This window comes from Branchiostoma lanceolatum, chromosome 16, assembly GCF_035083965.1.
Source record: "Branchiostoma lanceolatum isolate klBraLanc5 chromosome 16, klBraLanc5.hap2, whole genome shotgun sequence".
Lineage (NCBI taxonomy): Eukaryota > Metazoa > Chordata > Leptocardii > Amphioxiformes > Branchiostomatidae > Branchiostoma > Branchiostoma lanceolatum.
The window spans coordinates 12,351,931-12,364,947 of NC_089737.1; the positions used below are offsets into that span (position 1 = coordinate 12,351,931).

Consider the following 13,017-nt stretch of genomic DNA (forward strand, 5'->3'; position numbering starts at 1 on the left):
TGGTTACCTTTTATCATGGCGTTGCTTCTGCAAATTTATTCTAAGGAAAAGGACACGAAAATAAGGTAATTATATACTGTTACCTTTTATATCTATATTCCAGACACAACCACGTCACCCCATCCGCCGACAACCCCACCCCAGCCTCCTGGCTGCGAGTATGGAGGACAATTCTATCCCCGAGGAACGACAATACACGAGACGCCAGGCTGCATGGGAAATATCGTACTCTGTGACGACAACGGCCAGATCATCATCGGAGACAACTTCGGATACGGATGTAAGTTATCTCCACTCTTATCAGAGTATGATCAGCCCAGTTAGAGATCTTTGAATTTCTCGATGATTTTGGTTTAAACTCAAAGCCGTTGCAATACCTCATTCTTACAGCAATGTACGTTTGAACTTTAAAAATGAAGAAAAAAATGTACAACCCAGAAACAATGTATTTTTATTGTTCTTGAATTTTCTTCTCTGTCAGACCAAGTTCCATTTTATAAGCTAGGCATGGTGGTTCAAAACGTTGTATTTTCATGAAGAGAGTTTGTTGTTCTACTATTTTAACGGATTACTACTGGCATAGTCCAAGGCAGGACGTACATTAAAGATGTAAATTTTTGCAACTCTAACGTTGCTGTTGTTGTTGTTGTTGTTTACATTCATTTGATACTTTGATCTGCTGTAGGCTGCGAGTTCAACGGACAGTACTTCGAAGACGGGGAGACCATCACCAACGATGACGGTGTGACCTGTCACTGTGAGGGGAGCAATACTGCCGAACCCGCTCCTATGATCTGCGTACAAGGTAAGACATAATTTTATTCCTTTTGACAAGTGTTAGATAAGGTTGTGAAAGTTTGGGCAATTTTCTTTGCGTGCATTGCATCATCCACTTACCAATGCAAAGTTTGGCATTTATGGTATATTCATCTCCATGAAAAATGGAGATATAGTTTTGGGTGTGTCTGTCTGTCTGTCTGTCTGTGTCTGTGTGTGTGTGTGTGTGTGTGTGTGTGTGTTTGTTTCCAGATTTTGTAGTGAGCATAACTCAAGAACCTCTAAATGGATTATGATGATATTTAGTATGTGAGTAGGTGTTGGGAAGACGAAGGTCAAGTTTGATTTCGGGCCCCCTGGTATGTGACCTTGGTACTGCAGCAGAATGTTCTTTTTTTGATTTTTGACCTGGACGTTCCAGAAGAAACGACCAAACCACCGACATGGCCGCCCCCACCGACAACCCCGCCCCTGCCGCCGACCACCATGCCTCACGGCTGTGAGTACGAGGGGCAATTCTACCCTCCTGACACAACTATCTACGAGACGACAGGCTGTTATGGGAGCGGTGCATTCTGCGATGAATACGGCCAAGTCACCACCTGGGACAGGTTTGGATACGACTGTAAGTCTGACTTATATCAAGTTTGATCTCAACATGCTTTCAAATGAATAGAAGATATGTGAATGAAAAGTGCTGCTTTGCCATGCTTCCCTCCCTGAATGGTTCCACAGGTCGCATACGATGCTTTTATAGACGACTTGTGTAATGTTGTGGCCCTATGTTAAAAGAATGAATGAATGAATGAATGAATGAACTTTATTGCTCGACAATTGTACATGGCACAATGTATGGCAACAATGACAAGGCAATCAATACAACGAGTCCTAAAATATTATATTCTGAAAGCTATAACAACAAGAGTATGAGCGTAAATGGCGTACTGATATGATATACGTTAAACGTTTCTGTCTGTTACAATACATTCTCTCTTTTGTAAAGCTCTACATATGTATTGGCCTAAGTACGTAGATATGGTGTCGGGGCATGACAGAAAGTAGATTAAAAATGTCTGTGATTGCCTTTGGCAAGGGTTTACTGGATTTACATGTGATCATACCCATTAATTTTCGTCTATCTACGTTATATGCGGGACATGTCGAAGAGTGAGGAAGCTACTAGAACTTTCATATAGAGGAGAGAGAGAGAGATCAAACATTGTTGGCTTGGTTTCAGGATTAATACAAAAGGATGTGCACGTTTCAACTCAGATGTCTGTTGTTGTTGACAAACTTTTATTTCCAATTCTATAGGTTGCGAATACAACGGACAGTACTACGAAGACGGGGAGACTGTTACCCGGCCCGACGGTGTGACCTGTTACTGCGAGGGGAGCGACAATGCCGAACCCGCTCCTATGATCTGCCCAGGTAGAAACTAGTCTCTGCCACTGACTCCACAGGTCGCTGGCAAAGTAGTAGGAGTTGGCCGAATAGACTAACATGCCAGAATAGTTATCCAGCCTTCGGACGCTGCAAACTGTAATTCTTATGGCTATGGCGGGTTAAATTCCTCTGGCAATATTGTTCCGTCTATTTGACCAGCTCCTACTATATATATTTTCTCAGCGGAGATCTTTGGGGTCTTGGTTTTAGCTTCATTTTAATTTCAATTTCACCACAAAACAAGGCTCATAAGAGCCACTCAAATGTATTGGGTTACTGTGCTGTACAGTGGTGACGGAGGTTTTTCACCACTGTGAGAGACTGGAATTCACTACCTCAGGACGTCACGGACACAGCCGATCCTCCCAAATTCAAGGAGGCTGTGCTCTTGCACCTGAGAGGCCAATAATAGCGCATCGCACTCCCCCCTGGGCGCTTTACCCCAATAAGAGGGGTGTTGCCCAGTACCCGATCAAGAGTAAGAAGAAGATCAAGACTTGAAAAGCTTAAAGTTGTACCCATCAGGGAGACAATCACGAGGAAGCTTAGTAGAGTCTAGGTTATCATTGCACAATCCACTCCCCACGCGGAGGCCACAAATGTATCCGTAAACAAGTTTGTCGACAACACCACAAGAGTTCCACGACCACATACCTCCGTCAGGCTAACATCTTTGAATACAGAATACTATAATCTGTGGGCTAATGATGATGATGATGATGATATATCTTAGCGGTTCATCGTACAACATGATACAGGCAAACTATAAACCATTATAAACTGACACTTATGGTATTGTTTAAGTAGAAACGACCATACCGCCAACATGGCCTCCACCGCCGCCACCACCGACAACCATTCCCATTGGCTGCGAGTATGGAGGGCAGTTCTACCAACCAGGAACGACAATAGAGGAGACACCAGGCTGCATGGGAAGCATCGTGCTCTGTGACGACAACGGCCAGGTCATCATCGGAGACAACTTTGGATACGGATGTAAGTTTGTTCGACTTATCACCAATCACTCTTATCTGAGTATGACCATCTCGGCTAGATAAACTTGTATCTTTAAATTCTCTACGACATTTTTGTTTAAACTTACACACAAAACCATTGCAACCTCTCATTCTTACAGCTATTACTTTTGGTTTTTTGAAGCTAAGTCAAAGATGTAACGTTACAGGCCGGCAACATTGTTTTTTTGTTGTTGTTCTTGAATTTTCCTCCTTGTCTGACCAAACAAGTTCCATTTTATAAGCTGGGCATTGTGGTTCGAAACGTTGTCATTTCATGTGGAGACTATTGCATAGTTTGTTGTCTACTGTGAACGTAATTCTGCCGGCGTAGTCCAAGACAGAGCGTACACAAAAAGATGTACATTTGTCAACTCTTATGTTGCTGCTGTTGTTTACATCGATACTTTGATTTCCGATGCTGTAGGTTGCGAGTACAACGGACAGTACTACGAAGACGGGGAGACTGTTACCCGGCCCGACGGTGTGACCTGTTACTGTGAGGGGAGCGACAATGCCGTACCCGCTCCTATGATCTGCCCAGGTAGAAACTAGTCTCTGCCACTGACTCCACGGGTCGCTGGCATAATAGTAGGAGTTGGCCGAATAGACTAACATGCCAGAATAGACCGTTGAAGTCTAGTTTTCATTTTTATTTCAATTCCACCACAAAACAAGGCTCATAAGAGCCACTCACATGTTTTGGGTTACTGTACGTGTACTGTACGGTGATGGCGGGTGTTTGTTCACCTTTGACTTGAATAGTTTATGGTTGTAGTGTACCTTTAAAGGGAAACAATCACGGTGAAGCTTAGCAGAGACTTGCACAGGTAAAAGCCCCTTTTGAAGTTATGTCCCCACAATTCCAGCACAATCACTGCACAATTCACTCCCCACGTGGAGACCACAAATGTATCCGTAAACAAGTTTGCCGACAACACCATACGAGTTCCACGACCACATACCTCTAGGCTAACATCTTTGAATACAGAATACTATAATCTGTAGGCTTATAGTGTCTTAGTATCTTAACCGGTTCATCGCACACCATGATAATAGAGGCAAAACCATAAAAAAAATGTATTCATAAACTGACACTTATAGTATTTTTTCCAATAGAAACGACCATACCACCAACATGGCCTCCACCGCCGCCACCACCGACAACCATTCCCATTGGCTGCGAGTATGGAGGGCAGTTCTATCCCCCGGGAGCGACAATAGAGGAGACGCCAGGCTGCATGGGAGGCGGAGTACTTTGTGACCAAGACGGCCAACTCCTTTATTGGGACAACTTTGGATTCGAATGTAAATCTGTTCACGTTTTGTCCTTATCTTCTTATGACCTGTCCAGTTAGACCATGATGTCATGTAATATGGTCTCTGTTGGTCAATATTGACCATGGTAAAATCCTACTTCACATCATCAATACAGCATCGGCTATCATGGCTAAACATTCCTGTATGAGAATGATAGTCTCTGCCACATATTAAAGGCCTCAGTGCTCTACGCGTGCACTACTACCGGGTGCCAAAGACTACCCCGTCGGCGGAAAGCCCCCTCTGTCCCGAAGAGCCATGTCCAAATCCCGACAGATTGAAACCCGTTTTATAATATAAGCGTGGTGTGGTGATTTGAAATGTTATAACAATATATTCTGTTGTGCTGTTTTACGGTTTGTCGCCGGGATAGTTCAAGGAAGGACGTACACAAAAACGTATATTTAATGTTGTTGTTGTTTACACCAATACTTTGATTTCCAATGTTGTAGGTTGCGAGTACAACGGACAGTACTACGAAGACGGGGATACCATCACTGTAGGGGGTGTGACATGTCGCTGTGAGGGAAGCGATAATGCCGTACCTGCTCCTATGATCTGCGAACAAGGTAAAATATCTATCCCTTTTGGCAAGTGTTAGAAGGTCGAAAAAGTTGAATACGCTGGCCCAGTGGCAATCTTGTCGCCACTATTTCGATTGAAGCAGCGAGCATTGCATCATCCGCTGTCCAAAGCGGATGCCCTGAATGTATCCGTAAATAAGTTTGGTGACACCATAAGATATCAGAGTTCCACGACCTCATACCTCCGACACGTCAACATATTTGATTGCTAGCTGTACACAGTACAGAATACCAGTCTATAATTTTTAGGTTCTGTTAGTTGTGGTAAAAGAGACAAGCACTTAGACCGAAATGCTAAGTCTGACTAGCCTCCACCAGGCCTTTCAGCGAAATGAAACCCTGTGATGGCAAAACTACCCTGACAAATACTCTCCCTATAGCCAGTGTAGTTAGTCTGGTAGAGACATACGTTTGACACCCATACTGTTTTTTTTTCAGCCACGACGGTACCGCCGCCACCTCCGCCGCCACCTCCGCCGCCACCACCTCCGCCGCCCCCTCCGCCGCCACCTCCACCCATAGAACGTGAGTGCACAATGATAAAGAATACAGAGTAATACAAGCACGTATGGTTTGCTTAGGTCATGAAGTGGCTATTTATAGGACCATCTTTTTAATGAATGATGAAAGACCTTTATTGTGCATTCATGCCCCGAGGGGCTAGGTACAGGTCGTCTAACTTAACACATGGAACATACAAGGACATAAATACACTACCAGGTTCATAAATGTGAAAATTATGTGAACCTGTTGCAAAATGCTATGAATTGTAATATAACTGTTAATGTGAATCTGATGAGAAATATGTAATTTTAAAAAATGTGAATCGTGAAATGATATTACACGTGGAACAATGTGACTTCGAAAAATGAGAATCAATTTTGTAAAGTCGCAAACTCTGAAAACGGCAAGACGTACATGAATATATATCTATCTAATGTTTTTGTTACACTGATACTAGTACTTTGATTTCCGATGTTGTAGGTTGTGAGTACAACGGACAGTACTACGAAGACGGGGAGGACATCATCAGAGCTGACGGTCTGACATGTCACTGTGAAATGAACGGCGATCCTGAACCCACTCTTGTTATGATTTGCCCTGGTAATACATTATCAATGCCTTTTGTCTAATCTGACTAATCTCTAAGCAGATGAACGGATCAGGCTCCGTCTTAGTTTTTCACGCGTGCACTACTGATGGGTCACGGGTGCCAAAGGCTACCCCGTTTCTGAAAGCCCCTTCTGGCCCGAGGAGAGCCCATCCAAACACCGACTGACTGGAAGCCGTTTATAAAATATGCGTAGCGACAGGCTGACTGTATCCTCCATAGCAGGCTCACTGGGCCCTTTTTTGGTTAAAAATTAACCTTTTGCTGATAACTTCTTTCCGTACTGTGCAGCCACCCCGTATTATCTCCATGAAAAATGGAGATATAGTTTTGGGTGTGTCTGTGTGTCTGTCTGTTTGTCTGTTTTTCTGTTTGTGTTTCCGGACCACTGTAGTCAGCATAACTCAAGAACCTCTTGATGGATTACGATGATATTTGGTATGTGGGCAGGTGTTGTGAAGCCGAAATTCAAGGTCAATTTTGGGCCCCCTACAAATACAAAATGTGTATTTTTTTCAACATGTGTAAGTTAGATAAAGGTGTTTATGACCAAGCATATATTATGCAAATGTGTAAGTCATTTGCATGAATAGAATTGTTCATGCAGATATGAGGTCGTGGAACGCCGTACTGTTTTTCATTGAGGTATGGCGTCATGAAATCTAACCTTCTAATACAATGTACATTACCTTGTCAGACGACTGTCGTGTCGAACTGACGATGCGGCAGGACTGTGGCTGGGAACATATAACTCCAGAGCAGTGCGATCAGCAAGGATGCTGCTTTGATAGTTCAACGCCTGGAGTTGCCTGGTGCTTTTACAAGAGAGGTGAGCGTGCTCTGGAAGTGCTATGGTTGTGATTTTTAAGTGGTGGATAGCTCTTGGGGCAGGGAGTAAGTGGTTTAGGTTTGGGCAAGGTACGTATTCATTAGTACGTAAAATTCGAATGGATACAGATTCTTTCAAATGCAAAGCAGAAGAACACGCCAGCAAAAACAACATGTTCCCTCCTTGTATAGGGAGGGTAATATAATTATTTTTCATTGAGGTATGGGGTCATGAAACCTTACTGTTTCTAATACATTGTATGTACATTACCATAGAAGCAGAATGTCGTGTCGAACCGACGATGCGGCAGGATTGTGGCTGGGAACATATAACTCCAGAGCAGTGCCATCAGCAAGGATGTTGCTTTGATAGTTCAACGCCTGGAGTTGCCTGGTGCTTTTACAAGAGAGGTGAGCGTGCTCTGGAAGTGCTATGGTCGTAGTTCGTAAGTGGTGGATAGTTCTTGGGGCAGGGAGTAAGTGGTTTAGGTTTGGGCAATTCGGGCATTATTGACCATGGTAAAATCATAATGAATACGGACTTATTAAGTAACATGCAGTATGGATACAGATTGGTACATGTATACGTAAAACAATAACGTTTTGATAGTAAAGATTCGTTTATTGTGGACGAATTTTTGTATTCCTACAACTGAATTGCGATATCGTACACTTGCTGACGATAATCTTAAGTACGTTTTATAACGACATCTTAGCAAAGTGAATTTTGTGCCTCCACCACCACCACCATCTTCCACCCCCTCATCCGCCCCCCCTCCTATAATGGACTGCTCCGGTCCCCCTCCGCTTCTCCACAGCAGCGCCCATGATGACGCCCCAACCGCCACCAACTCCATTACCGCCTCCGCCTCTGTTCCCGACTGAGAGTACTTTGGAGAATAACAATCTACGATATGTTCATTTTTTAGCACCCCCTCCACCGCCACCTCCTCCAACTCCACCAGGAGTGCCCGCACCCCCTCCACCGCCACCCCCTCCACCAGGAGTGCCCGCACCCCCTCCACCGCCACCTCCTCCACCTCCACCAGGAGTGCCCGCACCCCCTCCACCGCCACCTCCTCCACCTCCACCAGGAGTGCCCGCACCCCCTCCACCGCCACCTCCTCCACCTCCACCAGGAGTGCCCGCACCCCCGCCACCCCCTCCACCAGGAGTACCCGCACCCCCTCCACCTCCACCAGGAGTTCCCACACCCCCTCCACCTCCACCAGCAGTGCCTGAACCCCCTCCACCTCCACCTGGAGCGCCCGCACCCCCTCCACCTCCACCAGCAGTGCCCGAACCCCCTCCACCTCCACCAGGAGCGCCCGCACCCCCTCCACTACCACCTGGAGGCCCTCCTCCGCCACCTCCACCGCCCCAATTCCCCGACTGTGTCTACTTGGGAGAGTCCTACCCCCCGAGTTCAGTGATAAAGGAGGCAGGCTGTAGGAAGAGTGGTCTACTCTGTGACGCATACGGGGAGATCTTTGTCCTGGAGAGTTTTGGATACGGATGTAAGTCTGTTCCACTTTTATATTACCGTTCAGAAAAGTATCTATTTTATACAATGATCGTATTCTTAATCTAGATATAAACAGGTTGATTATCTTACCCTGGAAGGTTGCTGAGGCAGTATGGGTAACGGGGTGAAATCTGCCATCTGTGATTGTCTTGTTAGCTAGGCATGATGACTCGAATAAGCTATTTCGGAGACACTCACAATAAGCACTTACTTTGTTGCTTTCGAATATTTGTTGTTGGTATTGTCCCGGAACGTACATAAGAAGATATACACGAACGGTTTAATTCCAATGTTGTTGTTATCGTTTCTCTTGTTTACATTGCATGTACTTTGACTTCCAATGATGTAGGCTGTGAATACCATGGAGAGTGCTACGAAAAAGGGGACACCGTGGTGAGAGATGACGGTGTGACGTGTCGCTGTGAGGGTACTGATGACCTGCACGTGGTGCCCTGCCCCATGGTCTGCGATGGTAAGAACACTTCTGTCATTAGTGAAAGAAAGAGAGAGAGAGAGAGAGAGAGAGAGAGAGAGAGAGAGAGAGAGAGAGAGAGAGAGAGAGAGACTGAGAGAGAGAGAGAGAGAGAAGGAAAGAAAGAAAGAAAGAAAGAAAGAAAGAAAGAAAGAAAGAAAGAAAGAAAGAAGGGATCTGGAACCGTGCATAGTTTCATCAGGCTGGTAAGTCACTGAATGAAAAGACACACTCAGACATTGTGTGTTTGATGATGACATTGTTGATTAATTCAATAGACGTTTCGGTGACCATCTGTCACCTTCCTCAAGACACTTCTGACTGGTTCACATAGCACTGCAGCACAGGTGTCGCTGCTTATAGATGCGTTCCCAGGGGCAAAGCAGCGACACTTGTGCTGCAGTCAATGCTTCAGATTTTACAGCTCTCACGATGCACAAATAGGTACATGTAAATTAGACTCTACCAGTCTCCACGGGTCGCTGGGAAAATAGTAGAAATTGGCCAAATAGAGTCAAATGTTTGAAGGGAGTCGTTTATGGAGATGTACTAATTGTGTATATTTGTGGAATTATGAATGTGTAAATGTGCTGTTATGCTATGGATAACGTTATGTTTTAATGCAGGTGTATGAAACAAATAAGTAGATATACACAAGCTTGCTTTGTAATGAGAGCAGATACTGACACGTATAGTCCCACCTAATTGTATTCAGGTATCAGAGATTTACGTATTACAACCTCCAGTTTAATTATGAAATTCCAGTTTGATTTAGGACTACCGCCCACATTTCAGCAATCTTCAACCCAAATGGCTTAATATCACATCTGGTAGGTGATGGTTGCTGCATATTTGTAACTTCAATTTCACCTACCAGATGTGATATTAAGCCATTACTGAAATGTGTGAGGTAGTCCTAGATTGCACTGAATTTCCAAAATCAAACTGTATTGTCATTGTGCTTTCTGTTGTGTCAATAAAGAAAGTTTCTCCTTTCTCACAGTGCCGACCCCAGCGCCGACCTACCCACCCCCACCGCCGGCGCCCCAGCCGCCCGACTGTGAGTACCTGGGACAGTTCTACCCTCCAGACACGACCATACAGGAGCCGGGGTGCATGCGGAGTGGTGTGTTCTGTGACCCATGGGGAGAGATGCTTGTCTTGGACAGCTTTGGGTTCGGATGTAAGTCTGGTCGACTTGTTACTGCCATACAAAATGCAAATAAAATATTCGATGTTATACTTTTCTAGACATAAGCAGCCTGCTTGTACCGTTTTGCCCGTGTATATTGTAAAGCCCTGAACCATCACTTTCTGTTTGTTTGTTTGTGTGTGTGTGTGTCTTCCTCTCTATCTCTCTCTCTCTGTGTCTCTGTGTGTCTCTCTCTCTCTCTCTCTCTCTCTCTCTCTCTCTCTCTCTCTCTCTCTCCGTGTTCGTGTTACGGTGTGTATCTGCGCGTGTCTCTCTTTTGTGTGTGTGTGTGTGTGTGTGTGTGCGTGTGTGTGAGTGTGTGTGTCTGTGTGCGTGCGTCTCTCTCTCTCTCTGTGTGTGTGCGTGGGTTGTCTGTGTGTGTTCGACTGTGAGTGAGTGAGTTAGAGAGTGTGCATGTGTGCGCGTGTGCGCGCGCGCGCGCGTGTGTGTGCGATTCCTAATACCGAACACACATTGCGGCGTTGCCATATATTGCTCAGTGATACTAGTCTATGGTGCTGTAAGCTTCGTTAATACTATGGGTAAGGGGGTCAGGTCTGCCATAATATCTCACATGTTGACTCCAATTGCAAGTGATTTTGGAGACTCTCACAATAGTCACGTAGTTTGTTGTTTTAGATTGTTTGAACTGATTAGAACTGTCGCGGTCCGAGGACGTACATAACAGATTGTTACATATTTTTCAACTCCAATGTTGCTTTTCGTCTATATACTTTTGATTTCCTATGCTGTAGGTTGTGAGTACAAAGCAGAGTTTTACGAAGACGGGGACACCTTAACCACGGATGACGGTGTGGAATGTTACTGTGAGGGGAGCAATACTCCGTTACCCGCCCCTATGATCTGCGATGGTAATTAATAAAGAAGCTTGTTTTATCCCTTTTGGCAAGCGATAGAAGGTAAAGAAATCTCGACTATCTCGTGCAAGGGATATCCTTGTAGCTGTAGCTCAATTGGTAACAGCCTCACAGTTCAGCTCCTGGTTCAACAGCTGAGCCTCACAGTTGAGCCCCAATAACTATAAGACCCCGGTTTGATCTTGGGACAGGACATCTCGGTTTTGGCTGCAACCGTCTTTCAGAAGGGACATAAAATGGGGGTCCTGCGTTTGAGTAGGTGCCTTGAGTCCGTTGAAGAGGAAGGGATAACAACCCCTACCTGTAAAGATATGCCCTGCTACAGAAACAGCAAAGAAGCTTGCTGCCATATGTTCCACTAGGCACTGTAAGGTGAACAACAACAACATTTCATACCGCAGCTGGCATTGCATCACTCCCAATGCGAATATAGTGGACATATCCGTAAACAAGTTTGGTATATATAGATACAGGTACAGGTACAGGTACAGGTGCATAAGATATTATGTGGACGAAAACAAAGATGGCTCACTTCTGCATAACGAGGCAATTAGAAATCCGTCCAAGGTACGGGTACTAGTGCCGAAGTTACAGCACCCTCCGTTATATTTCTTCTAGAACCAACCCTACCGCCGCCACCCCCACCCCCGTCTCCCGGGTGTGAGTACGGAGGGAAACACTATGATCCAGATACAACAATCTACGAGAGACCAGGCTGCATGGGCGGAGGTGCGTACTGCGACACGGAGGGGCAGCTCATCATGTGGGACAACTTCGGATACGGATGTAAGTCTATTAGGCCATGTTGATTTTATTATATAGATGACATCCACGTGCGCATCATTTTTCGTCCGTTTAAGAAAATAAAGAGTTTTCGGTAATACTGTGAATCATCCGAGCAGCTGCAAAATGAAAAATATATGCTGTAAATTGCAAAACAATGTTCAGGGAAACGGGCACTAATGGCGTAGAATGCCAAAGTCAATTCCAAAGTTAAGTCTATAAGGCCGTGCACGTGTTGATTTGATTATATGGATGACATCCGCATGTGCATCAATTTTTCAAATTGTGACCGTGGCATAACATGCTTGGTTTTGAACTTGTAGGTTGCGTGCACAACAGGCAGTACTACAAGGACGGTGAGACCATCACTGAAGGCATTCTGACCTGCCGCTGTGAGGGGAGTAAGACTGCCAAACCCGCTCTTATGACCTGCGAGAGACCTCCCTATGTTGTGGGTTAAAGGCGATTGTGAGCTGAGGTTTCTCTATAGATATTGTGTGCTGTTAGTTGCACAAGGAGGGTTGACGATGCGTTTAAACTAGGATAGAATAATCTTATTTCAGTCTTCGGATACATGACTGACAAATTCAAAACCTCACACTTGTCTGTAGTTTCTGGTTGCATCGGATTTGCTGATGTGATAAGAGCTTCAAGATTCAAGATGTATTGATTGAAATATCGCAGTGAGACATTGAAGTACTATAAATTTACAAAGGATAGAAACATTACTGCGTACGATCCATAAGAAGTAATTCTTTAGTCATCAGTTGGTAATGCAGGAGTTTCGCAAACATTGGGTTTATTAGAGTCAGAATATCATACAAGCACGCTTCTGTCAAATGTTTACAGTTTAATCAGCATATGCGTTTTAGCCACGCACGCCATTTTAGACATAAAAGAAATATATTGAGCGAGGTCACAGTAGTTTTAGTAACTTATGATATGGTAAATAAAAGATAAAAGGGTTCATATAAGATAAGGAGTAATGGAAAGGATGTTATGTACAAGAGGTACTAGTATTGTTCATTAGGGAACACCTGACGATGAATAAAAAACGCATTGTCCCCGAAACAAATCGGCTGCTCCGT

The 13,017-nt window shown here is 44.7% G+C and overlaps 1 protein-coding gene across 2 annotated transcripts; it reads left to right on the top strand.

Moving 5' to 3' along the window:
• Positions 1-106: 106 nt before the first annotated feature.
• On the top strand, positions 107-13,017 carry LOC136421988 (uncharacterized). Of its 2 annotated transcripts, none has more exons than XM_066409588.1 (18): positions 107-280; positions 686-805; positions 1,199-1,402; positions 2,092-2,208; positions 3,031-3,219; positions 3,664-3,780; positions 4,356-4,544; positions 5,009-5,125; positions 5,579-5,665; positions 6,125-6,244; positions 6,949-7,080; positions 7,356-7,490; positions 8,009-8,596; positions 8,954-9,076; positions 10,080-10,259; positions 11,024-11,140; positions 11,765-11,932; positions 12,253-13,017. In XM_066409588.1, the coding sequence occupies exons 1-18, from the start codon at positions 214-216 to the stop codon at positions 12,387-12,389; spliced, it is 2,907 nt and encodes a 968-aa protein (XP_066265685.1). In that variant the 5' UTR covers positions 107-213; the 3' UTR covers positions 12,390-13,017. The 2 variants fall into 2 exon arrangements, with proteins under 2 accessions (XP_066265685.1, XP_066265686.1); XM_066409589.1 differs by having other exon boundaries at positions 1,202-1,402.